At 44.8% G+C, this 21,346-nt stretch overlaps 1 protein-coding gene across 1 annotated transcript in view; it reads right to left on the minus strand.

Annotated features, from left to right (window-relative positions):
• Window positions 1–21,346, minus strand: part of kcnq3 (potassium voltage-gated channel subfamily Q member 3) — a 333,849-nt gene that overhangs the window by 61,344 nt on the left and 251,159 nt on the right. The window contains exon 7 of the mRNA XM_033019667.1: window positions 9,044–9,139. Coding sequence (XP_032875558.1) covers window positions 9,044–9,139 — 96 coding nt within the window. The remainder of the gene's footprint in view (window positions 1–9,043; window positions 9,140–21,346) is intronic.

A 21,346-nucleotide genomic window follows, 5' to 3' on the forward strand; every position in this document is an offset into this window, starting at 1 on the left:
TACTGGTCAGGCCCTCGAGTCCTGGCAACATCCTCGTAAATCTTCTCTGCACCCTTTCCAACTTGACAATATCTTTCTTATAACATGTTAACCAAAGCTGAACACAATTCTCTAAATGTGGCCTCACCAATGTCTTGCACAACTGTAACATAACCTCTCAACTTCTATATTCAATATTTTGACTGATGAAGGCCAATGTGTCGAAAGCCTTCTTGCCCACGCTTCCTATCTGTGGTGCCACTTTCAAGTTACTATGTACCTGCACTCCTAGATCCCCCTGCTCTACAATACACCCCAGATCCCAACATTTACTGTGTACATCCTGGTTAGACGCAACACCTCACATTTATGTGAATTATACTCCATCAACCATTCCTCAGCCCACCTGTCCAACCAATCAAGATCAAGAATTGTGAATTTGTGGAATTCTCTGCCACAGAGGGCAGTGGAGGCCAATTCACTGGATGTTTTCAAGAGAGAGTTAGATATAGCTCTTAGGGCTAACAGAATCAATGGATGTGGGGAGAAAGCAGGAACGGGGTACTGGTTTTGGATTATCAGCCATGATCATATTGAATGGCGGTGCTGGCTCGAAGGGCCGAATGGCCTACTCCTGCACCTATGTTTTATGTCTCTATATCTCTATGTCTCTAAACTTTATGCCTATCAAATATGCATTTATTAATTCTGAGATTAAATGTGTGTATATCTGCGTCCCTGCATACCTGTCTGTACATGCTTACACGTGTACATCTGTGTATGTACATCTGCACACGGAAGGATTATATGTTGTGTACAACATCTGGAGTATAAATTACGTGTTACACACCAGTTTTTTTGAAAAGTTTAGATTGGAGTCGAATTCAGTCTAATTTGAATATTAAATACTAATGGCCAATGAATTTTTGAGCTTCTTGACATTTTGCAACTTTTCAAGGTGGTTCAATTATTCCGGAGAGAGATTGTCAAACCAGATTTAGAATTACCAAGGAGATTGTGAGGGAATCAGCAGGAAATGTTTGCACACCAGCTCATCCAACAGATCACTACCGCCATCACCAGGTAACTGGCGGTACTGTTTCAAAATAAGATTTTTATATTGTTTAAGAAGGAACTGCAGATGCTGGAAAATCGAAGGTACACAAAAATGCTGGAGAAACTCAGCGGGTGCATCAGCATCTATGGAGCGAAGGAAATAGGCAACGTTTCGGGCCCATAGATGCTGCTGCACCCGCTGAGTTTCTCCAGCATTTTTGTGTACCTAAGATTTTTATATTGTTGAAGGATGCTTATCTAAAATAATCTATCAGATGAGCCAGCAGTACCAAATAGAAAACAGTTTGGAATATTTTTTGATGAAAATATTCATATCATAATCAGTTCCTTGTTTTTTTTTTCAGGGTTATCATTGTTACTGTCAAATATGTAATATTTAGTGTTTGTGAATTTATTTTAATGTAAATGAAGAGTAGGAAGTCCAGATTCAACAAACTTTATGCCAAGTCTTCTGATTTGCCACACAAGAGCTACAATGAGATACAGAGCTGTGTGAGGACACATTGTCAGGGTAGGGATTAGGGCCAGGAGTTTCATGGAGGGGTAGAGTCTCTTTAAGCATCTCCCCTCCTGCACTTGTTTAATTAAATAGTTTGAAATGATTTTGTGGGTCCACACAAAAGCCTTGGGCCTCCCTGTGCCAGGTTTTTTCTTCTTCTTACCATCTTCTTATGGGTGTTTAAGATGCTTTTAGATAGGGACATGGAAGTGCAGGGGATAGAGGGGGGTGGATCATGTGCAGGCAGATGAGATCAGTTTATCTTGGCATCATGTTCAGCACAAACATTGTGGGCTGAAGGGCCCGTTCCTGAGCTGTACTGTTCTATGTTCTATCAATATCTCTTTAATTGAAGTCAAATCCTGAATCCCAGGTTTTGGTCTCCTTGGTGGGAAATTTTAAACATAAAAGCAGAGGAAAATAGGGGAAATAGTAGGCCACTCGGTTTACTGTGCTATTACCATTCAATATGATCATGGATAATCTGCCCCATGCCTCATCTCCTTTTTCTGTCAGCTCCCCATTGCTCCTCATTCCCTAATCTATTTACATGGAAACACATGAACATAGAAAAAATAGTTGCAGGAGTAGGCCATTCGGCCCTTCGAGCCAGCACCGCCATTCAATATGATCATGGTTGATCATCCAAAATTCGTACCCCGTTCCAGCTTTTTCACCATATCCCTTGATTCACTTAGTCCTAAGAGCTAAATCTAACTCACAACTCACTGGGTGAAGACGTTTTTCATCATCTCAGTCCTAAATGGCCTACTGCTTATTCTTAAACTGTGACCCCTGGTTCTGGAGTCCCCCAACATCGGGAACATTTTTCCTGCATCTAACCAGTCCAATCCTTTAAGAATTTTAATGTTTCTATACGATCCTCTCTCATCCTTTTAAATTCCAGTGAATACAAGCCAATCGACCCATTCTTTCATTATATGTCAGTCCCGCCATCCTGGGAATTATCCTGGTGAACCTATGCTGCACTCCCTCAATAGCAATAATGTCCTTCCTCAAATTAAGAGACCAAAATTGCACACTATACTCCAGGTGCGGTTTCACCAGGACTGCAGTAGGACCTCCTTGCTCCAAAATCGAATCCTCTCACAATGAAGGCCAACATGCCATTAGCTTTATTCACTGCCTGCTGCACCTGCATGCTTACTTTCAGTGACTGATGTACAAGTACACCCAGGTCTCATTGCACCTCCCCTTTTCCTAATCTTTAAATAGCCACAATGAACTTACTCTTTAAATACCCACAATGATCTAACGTCTACAACCCTCCAGGGTAGAGAATTTTAGAGATCTCAGTTTGAAATGACCGCCCATAATCTTGTCCCTTTATTCAAGATTCCCCCACATGTATGTCCAAGAGTATTTTAACATCAATGTTTTGCATGCTTCAGTAAGTTCACCACCTCTGCTTCTAAACTCCAAGAATAGTTGAATATTTATAGCTGCTTGTGATAGCCGTGTCAAGTGTCAACCGTGCTTTATTGTCAGATGCCCCAGACAGAACAATGAAATTCTTACTTGCAGCAGCACAATAGATATGCAAACTTAGTACACTGCAAACAATTTAATAAACAAAAATAGTTTAAATAAAAATGTAGATAAGAATAGGTCTCAGCATCAGGTACAGCCCAGACATCGCGGGCAGAAGGGCCTGTGTTTGTATTGTACTGTTCTATGTTCCATGTCTCTAAACGTAAACCTTATTGAAATAAAGGCCAATAAGCTATTTGCCTTCCTGACTATTTACTCCATCTGCCTGTAAACTTTTTTTTATGATTTGTGCATAAGAACACCTACAGTAAATCCCTAGTTTAAGAAGGAACTGCAGATGCTGGAAAATCGAAGGTAGACAAAAATGCTGGAGAAGCTCAGCGGGTGAGGCAGCATCTATGGCGCTAGGTAAATAGGCGACGTTTCGGGTCGAGACCCTTCTTCAGACTATACATTGCTCATCTGCAATCTTTCAACGTTGACACAATCGTCTGCCTTTAGATTCCTCTTTCTGAAGTGCATAACACCATACTTTCCCACATTTGCCACATTTTGGTCTACTTGCTCAATTAATCTCTACCTTGTTGCATAGTCCTAATATCTTCATCGCAACATACTGTATGTTCTCAACAGAATTGGATACGTCACACTTTACTTCTCTCCCCAGGTTATCAATTTAAATCATTGAGGGATGAGAACTGATCCTCAGGGCATTCCACTGGTTACAGCCTGAAAAAAGAACATTTATCCCAACTTTCTGTCTTTTACATATTAATCAGTCTTAATAATTCTGATGCAATTAGAATGTTTAAAAGGTATTTGGACAGGTACATGGATAAAAATAAAGTTCAGAGCAATATGAGTCAAATAGTTTTTCTTGAGTAGACAACTTGTCGGCTTGGTACACAAAAATGCTGGAGAAACTCAGCGGGTGCAGCAGCATCTATGGAGCGAATGAAGTAGGCAACGTTTCGGGCTGAAACCCTTTTGTGTACCTTCGATTTTCCAGCATCTGCAGTTCCTTCTTAAACAACTTGTTGGCTTGGATGAGTTGGACCAAAGAGCCTGTTTCCATGCTGTATTACCATGACTATGGCCCTAATACCATGAGTTCTTGTATTGTTCCACCAGTCTTTATGAGGCATCTTGCTAAATGGTTTCTGAAAATCCAAATACACTACTTCTACGGGTCCCTCACTTATCAACTCTGCTTGACACATCTTCAAAGAACTCCAGCAAATTTGTCAAACATGATTTACCTTTCCTATGAAAACCATAAGATGATTTGTTAAATATTAAGCATTATATTTTCACACTAATCTTTTCTAAAATGGAAAACTATTACCGGTACTTCTTTGATTATAGACTTCAGCATCTTGTCAACAAGAGATGTTAATCTAAGAGTCCTGAAGTTACCCACTAGACACAAAATACTGGCGTAACTCAGCTGGAGTAACTTCAGTCTGAAGTTGGGTGTCGACCGAAACGTCACCCATTCCTTCTCTCCTGAGATGCTGCCTGTCCGACTGAGTTACTCCAGCATTTTGTGTCTACCTTCGATTTAAACCAGCATCTGCAGTTCTATCCAACACATAGGGTTACCTACTATTTGGCTTCCTTCCTTCCCTAGACAAGCCACTTGCCAACAGTCATTTCTGGAGTAACTTGGTTGACACACCATTGTGGAGATAGAAACAGGATTATGCTGACGCACAGAAATAATTTAGTTTAGTTTAGTAAAGTATATTATCATGTGTACCGAGGTACGGTGGTTTGTGTGATTTCAGTAAGGCATTCAACAAGGTTCCGCATGGTAGGCTGCTCTGGAAAGATTTGGATCAAGGTAGCTGAATGGATAGAAATTGGCATCATGGAAGGTTGCTTCTCGGACTGGAGGCCTGTGACCAGTGGTGTGCCTTAGGGTTCAGTGCTGGGCCCAATACTGTTTGTCATACACATCAATGATTTGGATAAGAATATACATGGCATTTTGCCAAACATATGATGTGTTGCATTTTGGGAAGGCTAATATGGGAAGGACCTACACAGTAAATGGTAGGGCTCTGGGGAGTGTTGTAGAGCAGAGAGATCTAGGAGTTCAGGTGCATGGTTCCTTGAAGGTGGAATCGCAGGTAGATAAGGTGGTCAAAAAGGCTTTTGGTACATTGACCTTCATCAGTATTGAGCATAGAAGTTGGGAGGTCATGTTGCAGTTGTATAAGACGTTGGTGAGATCGCATTTAGAGTATTGTGTTCAGTTTTGGGCACCATGTCATAGGAAAGATGCTGTCAAGCTGGAATGGGGACAGAGAAGATTTACGAGGATGTTGACAGGACTAGAAGGTCTGAGCTCTAGGGTAGGTTGAGTAGGCTGGGACTATTTTCCGTGGAGCGCAGGAGGATGAGGGGTGATCTTATAAATGTGTACAAAATCATGAGAGGAATAGATCGGGTAGATACACAGTCTTGCCCAGAGTAAGTGAATCGAGGACGAGAAGACATAGGTTTAAGGTAAAGGGGAAAAGATTTAATAGTAACTGGGGGGTAACTTTTTCAAACAGAGAGTGGTGGGCATATGGAACAACCTGCCAGAGGAGGTAGTTGAGGCTGGGACTATCCCAATGTTAGCAGTTAGATGGGTACATGGATAGCACAGGTTTGGAGGGATATGGACCAAACGCAAGCAGGTGGGACTAGTGTAGCTGCGACAAGTTGGCCGGTGTGGGCAAGTTGGGCCAAAAAGCCTGTTTCCACACTGCATCACTCTATGACTCTATGACTAAAAACTTTTGTTGAGTGCTATCCAGTCAGCAGAAAGACAATACATGATTACAATCAATCCATTTACAGTGTATTTACATGATAAGGGAATAAAATTTAGTGCAAGATAAAGCCAGCAAAGTCTGATCAAGGATAATTCAAGGGTCACCAATGAGGTAGATAGTAGTTCAGGACTGTTCTCTGGTTGTGGTAGGATGATTCCGTTGCCCAATAACAGCTGGGAATCTGGAGGTGTGTGTTTTCATGCTTCTATACCTTTTGCCTGATGGAAGCTGGGAGAAGAGGGAGTGGCCAGGGTGTGACTCATCCTTGATTATGCTGCTGGCTTTGCCGAGGCAGCGTGTGGTGTAAAAGGAGTCAACGGAAGGGAGGTTGGTTTGTGTGATGATCTGCACTGCATCCACAATTCGCTGCAATTTCTTGTGGATGGAGTGCAGCTTTAACAGTGAGCCGATCATTTGATCTGTGTCTGTTATTTGGAAGTGTGCCTTCATAGGGTGGAAACAAGTACCATTTTCTTTGTGCTGGAAGAAAAACGTGTGTGAAATTGGAGAAATGAAGGAAAATATATTTTGAACTGTGCAGAATTGGACAAATTGTTTATTTTTGAAATATTTGGATCACTAAGTGTTTCCCTTAATGTTCCATGCTCTGGAGCAATTTGTAGTAAGTGTCTTTGATAATTTTAAGTGCAGATGGGAAATTCTGAACATCCAGGAGCACTTCCTTCTTGATGTAAGTTTTCCTTTGGTTTTCCATTGCTTTTAGAGTTACCTGTTCAGCTGTGTAGCCTACAGTTTAGAAATCTAGAGGGGCAATCATTGTAACTGGTAAGCTAGTTTTATAGAGGCACAGCAAGCTACAGACGCAGGACTCTTCTGTAAAACACAAAGTGCTGGAGTAACTTAGCAGGTCTGGAAACATCGGAGGAGGACAAGGATAGGTGACATTTTGAGTCAGGACCCTTCTTCAGACTAGTTTTATCATTTGCATCAGGAGTTCTGTTTCCTATGCTTATTATTTCCTACTGTATTCTTGTCAGGAATTGTCTGGATATATCTCATTTATTTTGTGTTTATTATTTTGGCTTTGATGCTACTGCTTTTGCCTGCACTTCTGTTGGGCAGGTTGTTGAACCTCACTGATCCTTTCCAGCCTGAGTACAAGTGCTGTCTGTATGGAGTTTGTACGCTCTCCCTGTGGTTTCCTCCGGGTGCTCTGGTTTCCTCCCACATTCCAAAGACGTGCAGGGTTGTAGGTTAATTGGCTTATGTAAATTGTCCCTAGTGTGTAGGATGAGAAAGTGGGATAACTAATGAATGGGTGATCGTTGGTCGGCATGGACTCGGTGGGCCGAACGGCCTGTTTGCACATTGTATCTCTAAACTAAATGAATAAGGGACTATGCAGATGCATAGGTTAGATGTTCAGTGAATTGTGTGGTTGATGAACTATTTTGAATTTTCTCTATGGGGGAATGCCAAGGTTTTGTTTTCCTGGTGAACTGCACAGTTTTGTGAAAAGCTGGAAATTCAGAACTTCTCAGCAAGGACATGCTGATGAATGACCCAAAAGTAACAACAATCTCCTGACAGAATGACCACAGAGTCATCAGACTCATGACACTCAGTTACAAAAAGTTGTCTCCCTACAGACTGGAGAGCATAAGTGAAGTTTAACAAGTTTACAACGTCTTTGGACAGATACTTGGGTAGCAAAAGACAAATTGGACCAGTGTAGACATGTCCTGGTCATTATGGAAGAAGGGGGCTGATAGAGCCCATTCTGAGATGTACAATTCTATGATTCTATGCTGGCCAGCAGAAAGATTATCAACAGAATCAAAGAAAACAAGAATTTAAACATTGAGACAAGACCGAGAAATGGTGTAGGAAGGAACTGCAGATGCTGGTTTTAACCGAAGATAGACATAAAGTGCTAGAGCAACTCAGTTGGACAGTTAGCATCTCTGGAGAGATGGAATGGGTGACAATTCACTGCAATTTCTTGCACACATAAATTCCATTGGCAAGTTGCTTGTCCAGGGAAGGGAGGAAGACAAATAGTAGGTAACTCTATGCGTATGATAGAACTGTAGATGCTGGTTTAAATTGAAGATAGACACAAAATGCTGGAGTAACTCAGTGGGACAGGCAGCATCTCTGGAGAGAATGAATGGGTGACTTGTGGCCAGGTTTGTGGATGATACAAAGACAGGTTGAGGGGCAGATACTGTAGAGGAAGCAGGGACTCTGCAGTAGGAATTGGTCAGGTTGGAATAGTGCGCAAAGAAGTGGTAAATGGAATACAGTGTAACAAATTGTGTGGTTGTGCACTTTGGTAGTAGGAATAAAGGCGTGGATTATTTTCTAAATGTGGAGAAGATTCAGAAACTGGAGGTGCACAGGGACTTGGGGGTACTGGTACAGGATTTCCAGAAGTTAATTTGCAATTTGAATTGGTAGTAAAGAAGACAAATGCAATGTCAGTATTCATTCTGTGAGGGCTAGGATAAAACAGGGATGTAATGCTAAGGTTTTCTAATGCACTGGTCAGACTGCATTTGGAGTATTGTGAGCAATTTTGGGCCCCAGATCTGAGGTAGGATGTGCTGACATTGGAGAGGGACCAGAGGAAGTTTACGAGAACGATCCCGGGAATGAGTGGGTTAATATATGATGAGCGTTTGATGGCTCTGGGCCTGTGCTGGCAGGAGTTTAGAAAGATGAGGGGGGGACCTCACTGAAACTTACCGAATAGTGAAAGGCCAGGATAGAGTGGATGTGGAGAGGTTGTTTCCACTGGTGGGAGAGTCTAGGACCAGACGGCACAGCCTCAGAATAAAAGGATGTACCTTTAGAAAGGAGATGCGGAAGAATTTCTTTATGAATTTGTGGTGGTGAATTTGTGGTATTCATTGCCACAGATGTCTTTGGGTATTTTTAAAGTGGAGGTTGACAGGGAGGTTGTGATTAGTAAGAGTGTGAAAGGTTATGGGGAGAATTCAGGAGAACAGGGTTGAGAGGAAAAGATAAATCGGCCAAGATTGAATGGCAGAGTAGACGCGATGGGCTGTATAGCCAAATTCTGCTCCTACGGCGTGTGAAGTTATGAACTTTAATGCAGAGTGCATTCTAAATATTGATTTCAACATGTTTTGCAACTTAATAGGTTCCCAATGCTGCACCACCACACCTGGATCAAGCTTGCTGCAGGATTTCGTCTTTTTTCAAAATGCTTTTGGCGATGCTGCTCCTGTACTTTAAGAGCCAGCCCTGAGCCAAGAATGCCCTTAAAAAGAAATAAACATCAAGAGACGTTGCAAAGAGAAACGGAATCAAGCAACTTTTTGGTTAATTAATAAAAGTTGAAAATACATTCAATAAAATTACAATATTCATATTGAAGGTGCAGCAACATTAGTAATTTCAATTTTAATTGTGCGCTAATAAAAAGTAGAGACTTGAGGATTGAGACTAGAGGATTGAACCTGGGTCCCTGGCACTGTAAGGCAGCAACTCTGCCGTTGTACCACTGGGCTGCACTGTAGTGAATCTGCGTGGTACATAATTCGTAACCAAAATATATTTTTGGTTGCAAGAATGATCCCAGGAATAAGTAGGTTAACATATGATGAGTGTTTGCTGGCAGTGGGCCTCTACTCACTGGAGTTTAGGAAGAATGAGGGGGGACCTCATTAAAACGTACAGAATAGTGAAAGGCTTGGATAGAGTGGATGTGGAGAAGATGTTTCTACTAGTGGGAGAGTCTAGATCATAGTCTCAGAATTAAAGGACGTTATTTTAGGAAGGAGATGAGGATAACTTTCTTTAGTCAGAGGGCGGTGACTAAAGAAACTAGTGGAGTTCTTTGCCACAGAAGACTGTGGAGGCTATCAGTGGATATATTTAAGGCAGAGATAGATAGATTCTTGATTAGTATGGATGTCAGAGGTTATGGGGAGAAGGCAGGAGAATGGGTTTAGGAGGGAGAGATAGATCAGCCATGATTGAATGGAGGAGTAGACTTGATGGGCTGAATGGCCTAATTCTGCTCCCATCTCTTATGATCTTATAGTAGACAAAAATGCTGGAGAAACTCAGCGGGTGAGGCAGCATCTATGGAGCGAAGGAATAGGCGACGTTTTGGGTCGAGACCCTTCTTCCCGTTTCGGGTCAAGGCCCTTCTTCTTTTGATCTTATGATCTTTTTTTATCCTCCATTCACTTGCCAGGCTTTGTTCCACCCCCACCTCTTTTCCAGTCCCCCCCCTCCCCCCACTACAATCTGTTGAAAGAAAGTACCCAACCTGAAACATAGCCTGTCCTTTCCCTACTCAAATGCTGCCTGATCTGCTGAGCTCCTCTACCATTTGTATACATTGGGCATGCAAAGAATGCCACTGTGCCTAGTCACATGTGACAATAAAATATTCAATTCCACTCCACTTTGAGTTGTGCCTATCATTCTTATCGGGGTCTCAAAGCTGAGCACAGAATTACAAGTGGGTTCTATCGTTTTCTATACTTCTTGGTATATTCCCACGTTAGGAACTACTTTGAGTTCGCCCTGCTTCGGTTCAAAATTAATCACTGCTTTGTTTAATGTCCATTCAAAAAATCTAATTATATCCCTTTTCCAATTTCCTGCTTCCATTTGCACTACTTACTGCCGTTCTTAATTTGTCAATACCGTAAATCATTAGAAAATTGCACATCTCTGAGGTCATCTAAACATATTTTTCATTAAAATAATGCATATATTACTAAAAAACCCATCACCCGGAAAACTGTCAGTGAAACATACTGGTTGTTCCACTGACTGCAACAGTATGATGTTCAGATTTCCCAGATAAGTCATTATTAAGTTACTGTAAATTAGATTTAGTGTTGACTGGAATAAAATTCTCAGCAATTTTTTTGGGGGGAAACCCGAAGAAAGCTTCTTTCAATTGATTCAATGGATCCTTTTAATTTCAGCAATCTTTTCCAAACACATGTTTTCTTCACAAGCGCTGCTGCGCTGTGCATCAAACCAATTTAAGATGATGCATATATCTTTGCCAGCAACGCAATTGACCTTTAACATATAACTGCTGGCACATTCATCACAAATAGGAATACAGAATAATTTAAAAAAACACAAACTGCTGGAGTAATTCAACGGGTCAGGCAGCATCTATGGAGTGCATGATTAGGTTACGTTTCAGGTCAGGAAACCTTCTTCAAGAGAGATGTATTCAAGAGAGAGTTAGATATAGCTCTTAGGGCTAATGAAATCAAGGGATATGGGGAGAAAGCAGGAACGGGGTACTGATTTTGGATGATCAGCCATGATCATATTGAATGGCGGTGCTGGCTCGAAGGGCCGAATGGCTTACTCCTGCACCAATTTTCTATATTTTTATGTTTCAGGCTGATTGTAGTAGTGGGAAGAAGGTAGGACAAAGTGATAGGTGGGTGGAATTGATCGGCAAATGGTTAGACATAGGCCAATGATGAAAAGACAAAAGGCAGTGAGGATAAGGAGATAAGGAGAGGAGGTATGAAATTTGAAGCCAGAGGCAAGGAGAGAGGATGGAAAGGGACGGAGGGAGGAGGAGAGATGGGCAGGATTGTTAATAATAATAATAATAATAATAATAATAATAATAATAATAATAATAATAATAATAATAATAATAATAATAATATCATTTATTTTCATTGCACATATGTGCAACGAGATTTGGTATGCAGCTTCCATCTGATGTCATAACTTAAACAACTAATAAAATTTAGATTTAGATACCCCGAAGAACAAGGTTTATAAAAAGAACAGTAAAACAGTCAAAAACAGTCTAAAGTGCAAATGGTCTGGGCGACGTGACCATCCGAGGGAGACAGTTCATGGGGGTGGGGGGCACTCAGCAGGGCCGGTTCAGAGCAGCTATAGGTCTGGGGATGAAGCTGTTCCTTAGTCTGGAGTTGCGGGTGTAGAAGGCCTTGTAACATCTGCCGGAGGGAAGTAGTTCGAACAGTCCATTACAAGGGTGTGAGGAGTCTTTATGGATGCTGACGGCCTTCCTGAGGCATTGTGTGTGGTAGATGCCCTCCAAGGCTGGTAGCTGTGACCCAATAATCTTCTGCGCTCTGTGGACGACGCGCTGAAGAACTCTCCTCTCCGCCTCCGTGCAGCTGAGATACCACACAGAGATGCCATACGTTAGTATGCTCTCTGTCATGCTGCGGTAGAAGGTCGTCAGCAGCTGTTGAGGCAGACCAGTCCTTTTCAATGTTCTCAGGAAGAACAGTCGTTGCTGTGCCTTCTTGACCAGCGCAGCGGTGTTGGTGGATCATGTGAGGTCCTCTGAGATGCGAGTGCCCAGAAACTTAAAGCTGGACACTCTCTCCACACAGTCCCCGTAGATGGAGATTGGGGCGTATTCCCCATTTTACTTCGGAGTCACGTGAGTGACTACGTGAAGAACCCGCTTACGACGCATGCGTGTCATTACGCTACACGCATTCGAACTCGTCATTGCTGGAGGAAGGACGTTCCTCCCAAACGGCAGGGGTTGAACCTGCAACAGTAAGGTGAGGGAACGTCGTTTCTTTTACTTACCTTTTTTCTTTCTACAGAAGGCTGATGAGAACTGGCTGGGGAGAGTCTGCAGAACTGCAGGAAGCCAGCAACGGCCGGGGCACTGCTATCTCCCTTAAAACGGGAGCCGGAGCCGACTTCAGCTCCAGGAGCACGCCGACAGCGGTGGAGCATGTCTGGAGCAGTCATTTCCGACGACTCGGACTACAGCCCCACGGACCTATACATGGGTCCGAGGCGCTGGAAGGAGCGAGAAAGCTGGCGGGGGAGAACCTGCAAAATTGCGGGCAGCCGGCAGCAGCAGCAGCAAACGGCACGCTGATCTCCCGTAATGGGAACAGCTGTGCCCGATTTCGCTCCCGACTTCGCTCCCCGCGCCGGCCCCGGCCGGTCGGGAGAGGAGCAGCCGCGAGCGACCAGTGCCCGTGTGCATGGGGGTCGGTTTGAGCGGCTGGAGGAGATGGCAAGCAGCCGCGAGCGACCAGTGCCCGTGAGCACCGGGGTCGGTTGGAGCGGCTGCAGCATGACCAGCAGCCGTGACGGCCGGTGCCCGTGAGCACCGAGGTCGGTTGTAGCGGCTGCAGCATGCAGGATAAAGCAGCCGGGAGCGGCCAGTGCCCGAGAGCATTGGAGCCGGTTGGACCGGCTGCAGGAGAAATTAAGCAGCCGCGAGCGACCAGTGCCCGTGAGCACCGGGGTCGGTTGGAGCGGCTGCAGCATGACGAGCAGCCGTGAGCGGCCGATGCCCGTGAGCACCGAGGTCGATTGTAGCGGCTGCAGCATGCAGGATAAAGAGCAGCCGGGAGCGGCCAGTGCCCGAGAGCATTGGAGCCGGTTGGACCGGCTGCAGGAGCAGTACCCCTTGTGGGGCTGCAGAGTGGAAATACTCCAAAGTGGCAAAGCCACAGTGGACAACTAATAAGCCCCACAGCAGTACTCCTTGTGGGGCGGCACAGAGTTTCTCACTCATCAGAGGGGAACACCGAGACTCAATCCTGGGCTGACTGCAGAAGCAGCTTCAGGAGCAGCCGTGACGGCCATTGCCCGTGAGCATTGGAGCCGGATGGAGTGGCTGCAGGAACTGCAGCAGGAGCAGTCTCAGGAGTAACGGCTTCAGAAGCAGCCGCAATGGCCAGTGATCTTGTGCATTGGAGCCGGTTGGGTGCCCGAGAGCATCGGGACCAGCTGGAGCAGCTGTTGGAGCATGTAAGTGGCAGCTCCATGAGATGGAGGCTAGTCACAGAAAGGCAGCTAGTAAGTCCTACAGCGGTACCTCTTGTAGGGCTGCACAGTGTTCTCCCTTCTCAGAGGGGAGTATAGGGGGTCAAGTTTGGGCTCCACTTGAACAGGGGAGCAGAACATACCCCTAGTACACTTAGGGTGCGGAAAACCTATGGGAAAACACTTACCATCAGGGAACTGCAAAACTTGAATGTTCCCAGTATCAACCTAAACATGGTAGGGCACGGAATTGAAACGAAAGAATGTTCTAAGTCCTAACAGATGAAAACCTGGAACTTCCCAACCTCCAATATTAAAATTTGGAGGCATCTTATCTTAACAGGGAAAGATCTTCACATCAAGGGAACTCTGGGACACATTAAGGAACGTCTTAAAAACTACTTCCTGAGAAATGTGCTACCCTCATCAGACACCGGCACCTCAACGACCACGGAGGATGCCGAAATAGTAACTAACCTACTAATAGGAACCAGGGAGATTGGTAGTGGATAACAGATCTATCTGTATGCATAGAATTATTCTACCGACACTTAAAATTCAGAAGTACAGGGGCATACCTTAGAATTCTTCATTCCATTATCCTCCAGTTCAGCATGTACCGAACTGAATGTTCATGCTTACAGGGAAAGAAACAACTAAAGCGCATACTGAACTACAGTGCCCATATATTATAGGACTTATGGAGGACATCCACACGAATCACAGGGATTTGTGTCCTAAATATCCTTCTCATAATTTAGAGGTGGTTGCCACTTCATCTTAGATTGACTAATTTGAATACTTCGTACTTTATATTCTTTACAAATGGGAACCTTTGGTGCAACTAAGGGATTGATCCTAGGGTACTACATGGCAAGCATGGTATTAAAATACGCTTGCTATATAGGACTCATTGAAAGTGCCCACAGATGTATTTAACACAACAGATCGTCTGCGGTCCACCGTTAACACTTTCTTACGGCAAAGTCAGTTCAGCCTTTTCGGATGTTGATTTTTATGATGTCATATAACATGGCAGTACTTTGCCATAAGAAAGGGTACAGCCTTTATGGAGGCTTCCAGGGAACTAAATCAGCCATCAGACTGGTAGTAGAATAATTGGCATTAGGGGCTGTGTGACAGCCACATGATATCGGACCTTTACATAATCATAGTACAGAGCGCTACACGCGTCACTCAAGAAATTATGTGGGGGTCATTCTGACAGACTTATGAAACAACCAAACACAGTTACCCGTCTATGGAACCACATACTGATGGGCCTTGGATTGGGATGCTACTAATTCCATCTCCAGCTGTGGGGGAGATGGAATGCTCAGGAGGCATCACTACTAACGTTGGGCATATATACCTGGGGAAGTGAGAGCTAGTCATGGCTTTAAGTCAAATTGTTTTGGGTTATAACACCAGTATGTTAATCTACAAATTGACAACACCACCGGAGTAGCATATGTCAACCATATGGGTAGAAACATATCAACACCATGTGACTATCTGGCCAACACTATTTGTGAATTGAATTGAATTGAATCCTTCTTGTCAATCAGACCTTTCGGTCTGAACGAGATGTTGTTGCCTGCAGCCATACATGTAATACTAGCAGCACACAATGGACACGGGCTGGCATCCGCCGCGGTGAGTTCACCGGGTACCTCCACACTGTGATGCAGGCAATAGTCTTAGAGTCACTGTCTCTATTAATCTGGATTAATAGCGTATCCAGATAGAGATTGGATATCAGCATCCAACTACCAGGGAAACTGAATTTAGTGGCAGACAACAGGTCACGCTAAGTCCAAAAACTCTGTATGGATGTTGGATAAAATATGTATTGCTGGAACAGCTGGTATGGAACACCAGATAACGACCTATTCACATCCATGCTCTTACCAGTTATCAAATTATGTTCTTGGGAGCCAGAACCTGGGGCAGTGGTTCAGATGTATCTTCGCTGATTGGGGGATCATTTATGCATCCCTCCCTTTGCCTCATCAGTCGGTTATTTAGGAAGAAACTATAGACTTCACATCTCGAATCTTGATATACCTGATTGCCCTACGCAACCGGGGTACTGGTGATATCAACATGGGTCAGAACCATACATCACCACCCATCATAGACCTAACTTACTGGGTCTTCCCGCAACAAGGGGAGTTACCCGTCACTATTATATATTAACCTATTTATTTAGAGTTGAAAGCTCCTCTTCTACACCTGGGACCGACGGACCGAATGCGGAATTATTTCAGCGGGTCACAGACTGTCCACCTAAACATCAGTACTTGGTATCATCTAGTAATGGGAAGGACTGTCACAACAATAATCATCACCCACAGATCTATGAACATCCCGTCTGTTCTGGAATTCCTGGCAAGCCTCCATTACGATGAGAGGCTCAGTCATAGTGCCATCAACTGCGCCAGAGGTGCTCTGTCAATATACCTGTCGAAGGTACAGAGCGGCATTCTGTTGGGACAAACCCTGGTAAACAAACTCATGAGGGGCATTTTTAAAATTAATCCCCAAGAACCAGGTACAGGTGCACAACCTTTTATCCGAAAGCCTTGGGACCAGACACTTTTCGTAATTCAGAATTTGTCGGTCTTCGGAATGGAAATTTTTTAGCGTAGATTTTAATGGCTGGCTCAGTGGTAGAGTGCTCGGCTCATATCCGCAAGGTCGCGAGTTTGCGCCTTGATCGCGGCAGTAAACTCGGTCGCGAGTTTGAGTCTTCAATGTAGTTTTTTCTTGCAGAATAAATGTTTGTATGAAATGCAGTGTAGGAGAAGTGTACTGACTGTGTGGGCAGAACTTTGGAAGTGATTGCCCACCAGTCTAAAAAGCCGCTGTGTCTCCCTGTCCCTGGGATAGCAGGGGGCGATCAAACAGCACAATAACCCCCTCCCCCTCCAACTCCAGAGGAATCCGCTCCCCAATGGGCCGCTACGGCGACAAGTGGCAGTTTGCCCACAGCCCGAGCTGCGCCCCCTCATCCGCCACCCCAAGAACAAGACGTACCTTGCACACCATCAGCTTCTGCCCCTACGTGTTCCTCTGGAGTTGGAGCGGAGCTGGGCTGGAGTTGCTGCTGGCTGTGGGTCTCTGGGATCTCCGTGCTCGCAGTGGGCCTGGGGGTCGGTGTCCCGTTGGTCCTGACGTCTCCGGCCACCCCCCTGGACTGGAGCTGAGACTGGAAACTGTACCGCCCTTGCCCCCTCCCTCTGCAACTGCAAACAACCCCACTCTCCTGCAAGGGCGGTACAGCTCCCGGAGGATGGCAGGTGGCCGGAGACGTCAGGACCAACAGGAACCCGCTCCCCGATGGGCCCCTACGACGCCCCGAGCTGCGCCCCGTCATCCGCAACCCAGGTTCATCTGTAGTTGGAGCGGGGCTGGGCTGGGCTGCTGTTGGCTGTGGGTCTCTGGGATCTCCGTGCTTGCAGTGGGCCTGGGGGTCGGTGTCCCGTTGGTCCTGACGTCTCCGGTGACTGGCACTGTCCTGCTGCAATCACCGACGTGAAGACAGTGCAAAGCCCCCGCGCCGGTGCAATGGGCGGGGAGCTGGAGAGGGGAGGGAAGGGGTCACACACATGGCCGGGAAGCAGAGGGGTGTAGGTGGGGTGAAACTGAAGCGAGCGACAATCTGCTGCTGCCTGCCCGCTGAGTTAAAAAGTTCCCACGCAAGACTCACGAAACACTGTGTATCGTGAGTCTACCGTGGGAACTTTTGAACTCAGCGGGCAGGCAGCAGCAGATTGTCAATTATTAACCCTCCCGCGCAATATACCCTCACCTTCTCTTTTATGAATGGGGATTTAGTTCCCCTTTCTTCGAGGACCGACCGGAGGTTCCGCTGTCACCTCTGCGGGCCGCCCTCGGTGAACGTCTTCAAGGACCTTTCTTCAAGGACCGAAAAAATGTCCGCTATTCGGAGGTTTTCGTTATTTGGATCTTCGGATAAAAGGTTGTGCACCTGTACTCCCAAATATGGGATGTGAGCATTGTACTGACCATGTTAAGAAACTGGTCTCCAGCTACAGCTCTGTTCCTACGGAAACTGACTATGAAAACAGTCATGCTGATGGTCCTGGTCACGCCACAAGGGTCCAGTCACCACAGAAAACAAGGTTGGACAACATGATTATTTCATCTGGAAATTAAGGTTTACATCAGTGTAATAGTCATACAGAACAGACAGGGGTCAGCAGGCCTAAAAAACAGAATTCAGGGCCTACCCTACAGATGGTCGTCTCTGTATTATAACACACTTACTATCATACTTGAAGTATACTAAGATCATCAGAGGGGAGGAATGTCACTTTAATCAGCTACTAACAGCCATTTAAAACAGTGACAGTCCAGACCATCTCTGGATGGCTAAAACAAGTCCTAAATAGGCTGGAGTGGGAACTAGCATTTCAAATCTCACTCCACCAGGGCTGCAGCTACATTAGCAGCTATGAAGTTGGACGTACCAATGGACCAAATCCTCAAGACAGCAGGATGGCCAACGGAGGAATTTTCCAACAACTTTATAACAAACCAGTCATTGAACCTGAAACATTTACAGAAACAAATTTAAGTTCTGTAATATAATAGACCCATAAATAGGGGCAATAATTGGTTCATAATTTTACTGTTGGATTTCAATATCGTATTGATGTCTAATGTTGTTAACTCTACTCTCCCCAAAAATCAAGGCAGATGTGATGCATGGACTCGTTCCACGGCATGAAATCACAGAGCTTTAAAATCTTCACGTAGTCACTCACGTGACTCCGAAGTAAAATAGTAAGATTAAACGAGAACTTACCAGTTTGAAGTTTGATCCTTATTTTATGAGGAGGAACGTTGAGGACTACGTGCCCTCCGCTCCCACCCTTGATCATAGTCTGAACTGGTATCTGTTGTCTAATCTTACTATGTTTAGTCATTATAGTTATCTGTGATTCCACACCGCTGCTTTGAAGAATGACACGCATGCGTCGTAAGCGGGTTCTTCACGTAGTCCTCAACGTTCATCCTCATAAAATAAGGATCAAACTTCAAACAGGTAAGTTCTCGTTTAATCTTACTATTATGTGTCCTCCTGAAGTCGATAATCAGCTCCTTGGTCTTGGAGGTGTTTAGGGACAAGTTGTTACGTGAGCACCATACCGCCAGGTTCTGCACCTCCGCTCTGTATTTAGTTTCATCACCGTTGGTGATCAGCCCGATCACCGTTGTGTCATCTGCAAACTTCACGATGGTGTTGGTGTTGAATGCAGGAACACAGTCATGTGTGAAGAGGGAGTAGAGCATGGGGTTCAGTACACAGCCCTGTGGTGTGCCGGTGCTCAGGGTGACAGTGGAGGACAGGTGCGGGCCCAGTCTCACTGCCTGCGGTCGCTCCGTCAGAAAATTCTGGATCCAGTTGCATAACGGCGAGCTGAGGCCTAGCTGGTGGAGTTTGGTGGTGAGCTTGGTGGGGATGACCGTGTTGAAGGCAGAGCTATAGTCTATGAAGAGCATCCTCACGTACGTGCCCTGTCTTTCCAGGTGTGTCAGGACAATGTGAAGAGCCAGAGAGATGGCATCCTCTGTGGATCGATTTGCCCTGTATGCAAATTGATGAGAGTCTAGTGAGGCAGGGATGCTGGATTTGATGTGGGAGAGGACCTGCCTTTCAAAACACTTCATTGGTATTGGAGTTAGGGCAACCGGGCGGTAGTTGGAGAAATAAGTTTGCATTCAGGTGAGGCATAGGGAAGTATCAAGCTGGCCATGTATGATCATCCAGCCCTTCATGAGGAACAGTAGTACTAATTTATCTTTTGCCATAGGAAACTATGCCTGTGCTTGGAACTTTAAAAATTGTTCAGGAGACTGATTCCTTCCGAGATTACTTCTAATGCAGGTTTCTCATGCAGTGCCACAGTATCTCCACATGAGGGAGCTGTAGAATAACATTCTAAATTTGCATGGCACAAGAACAGCAAGCACAAACACTGTAAATCGGGAATACAATGGGAATAGGTAAAACATATGTCAGCCCACGTGAAAAGCGTAAAGCGTTTTTGGAATGCTGGTTGATTGTTAGAATTTAATGGGATGGAAAAGGAGCTCCTTTTTAAAATAATTTCTGTAGTGGAGGCGGTGTGTTGCTGCCAAGGCCCAGTATTTATTTCCTGCAACTGCAGGCCCTTCAATGGAATGGTTTCCTCTTTCCATTCCAGAGACCAGTTAAGACTCAATAAGAAGCTGCAGATGCCAGAATCTTGAGCAAAGCACAAAGTGCTGGAGGAAATTAGCAGGTCAGGCAGTAGCATGTGGCGAGGAAATGGATAGACGGCGTTTCGGGTCCAAGTGCTGTACCCGGCCCACTGAGTTTCCCCAGCACTGTTGCTCTGTTCAATCCCATTACAGTGGGTCTGGTGTCAAATATAGACCAAAGTATGAACAAAACAGATTTCCTCTCCTGAATTATATCAGTTCAACCTGATTCATTTTTACATAATTACTGATGTAATCTTTTTATTTTGTTAGCATTTACATTTTATAGATTATTAATCTGGCATCCGGGACCTGTCCTCTCTACCACCAGTTCCCTTGTATTAACCTTTAACAAGATGAAGGGAATAGCAGATAGACACAAAAAGCTGGAGTAACTCAGCGAGTCAGGCAACATCTCTGTAGAAAAGGAATAGGAGACATTTCGGGTCAAGACCCTTCTACTGATAACAGTAGTCAGGAATACTAACTCGTCGCACAGGGGACCAATGCACCAGCTTATTTTTTAAGAAGTTAAATGGAACTATTGGAAAACTATCAGTAGGAAGGAACTGCAGATGCTGGTTTAAACTGAAGATAGATGCAAAATGCTGGAATACCTCAGCGGGACAGGCAGCATCTCTGGAGATAAGGAATGGGTGGTGATTTTTCAGAGCCCCTATCTGAAGAACAGTCAAAAGTGTAGATGGCCCATCTACACTAGTCTCACACCTGCCGGTGTTTGGCCCATATCACCCCAAACCTATCCTATCCATGTACCTGTCCAAATGTTTGTTTGAAATCTTGTGATAGTACCGTCTATAAGTTTACATTGAATTTATTTCCCCTTAACAATATCCATTTTCTGATCCATGATTTCAAGATTGTTGGTTTGCAAACTGGAGGATAAGTGCTCTGGGGTGTGAGCAATAAAGAAACTACTGGAGGAACTCAGCAGACGAGGAAGCATCAATGGAGGGAAATGGACAGACATGTTTTATGTTGGGTTTTCGAACAAGTCGATATGCCGTTGGTCCGATTAAGGGTCCCAACCTGAAATATAATCTAAAAAAGACACAAAGTGCTGGTGTAAATCAGCGGGTCAGGCAGCATTTCTGGAGAAGGTGGCCAGATAACCTTTTGGGACGGGACCCTTCTTCAGCCTAATTGTGGTGGGGGGAAGAATGCTGGAAGAGAGGAGGGGCAGGACAAATTCTGGCAAGTAATAAGTGGACACAAAGTGCTGGAGTAACTCAGCGGGTCAGGCAGCATCTTCAGAGAAAAAGGATAGGCGACGTTTCAGGTCAAGGCCCCTATGGGGATATAGGTGGAGGTTATTTTTTAACAGGTAGATGGATGGGCCAAGGCCAGAGATAAGAATACAAAAGGTGTGAGGTAAGTATAGAAGAGGTGAGAGTTGTGAAGC

Source organism: Amblyraja radiata, chromosome 4 (genome assembly GCF_010909765.2).
Source record: "Amblyraja radiata isolate CabotCenter1 chromosome 4, sAmbRad1.1.pri, whole genome shotgun sequence".
Classification (NCBI taxonomy): Eukaryota; Metazoa; Chordata; class Chondrichthyes; order Rajiformes; family Rajidae; genus Amblyraja; species Amblyraja radiata.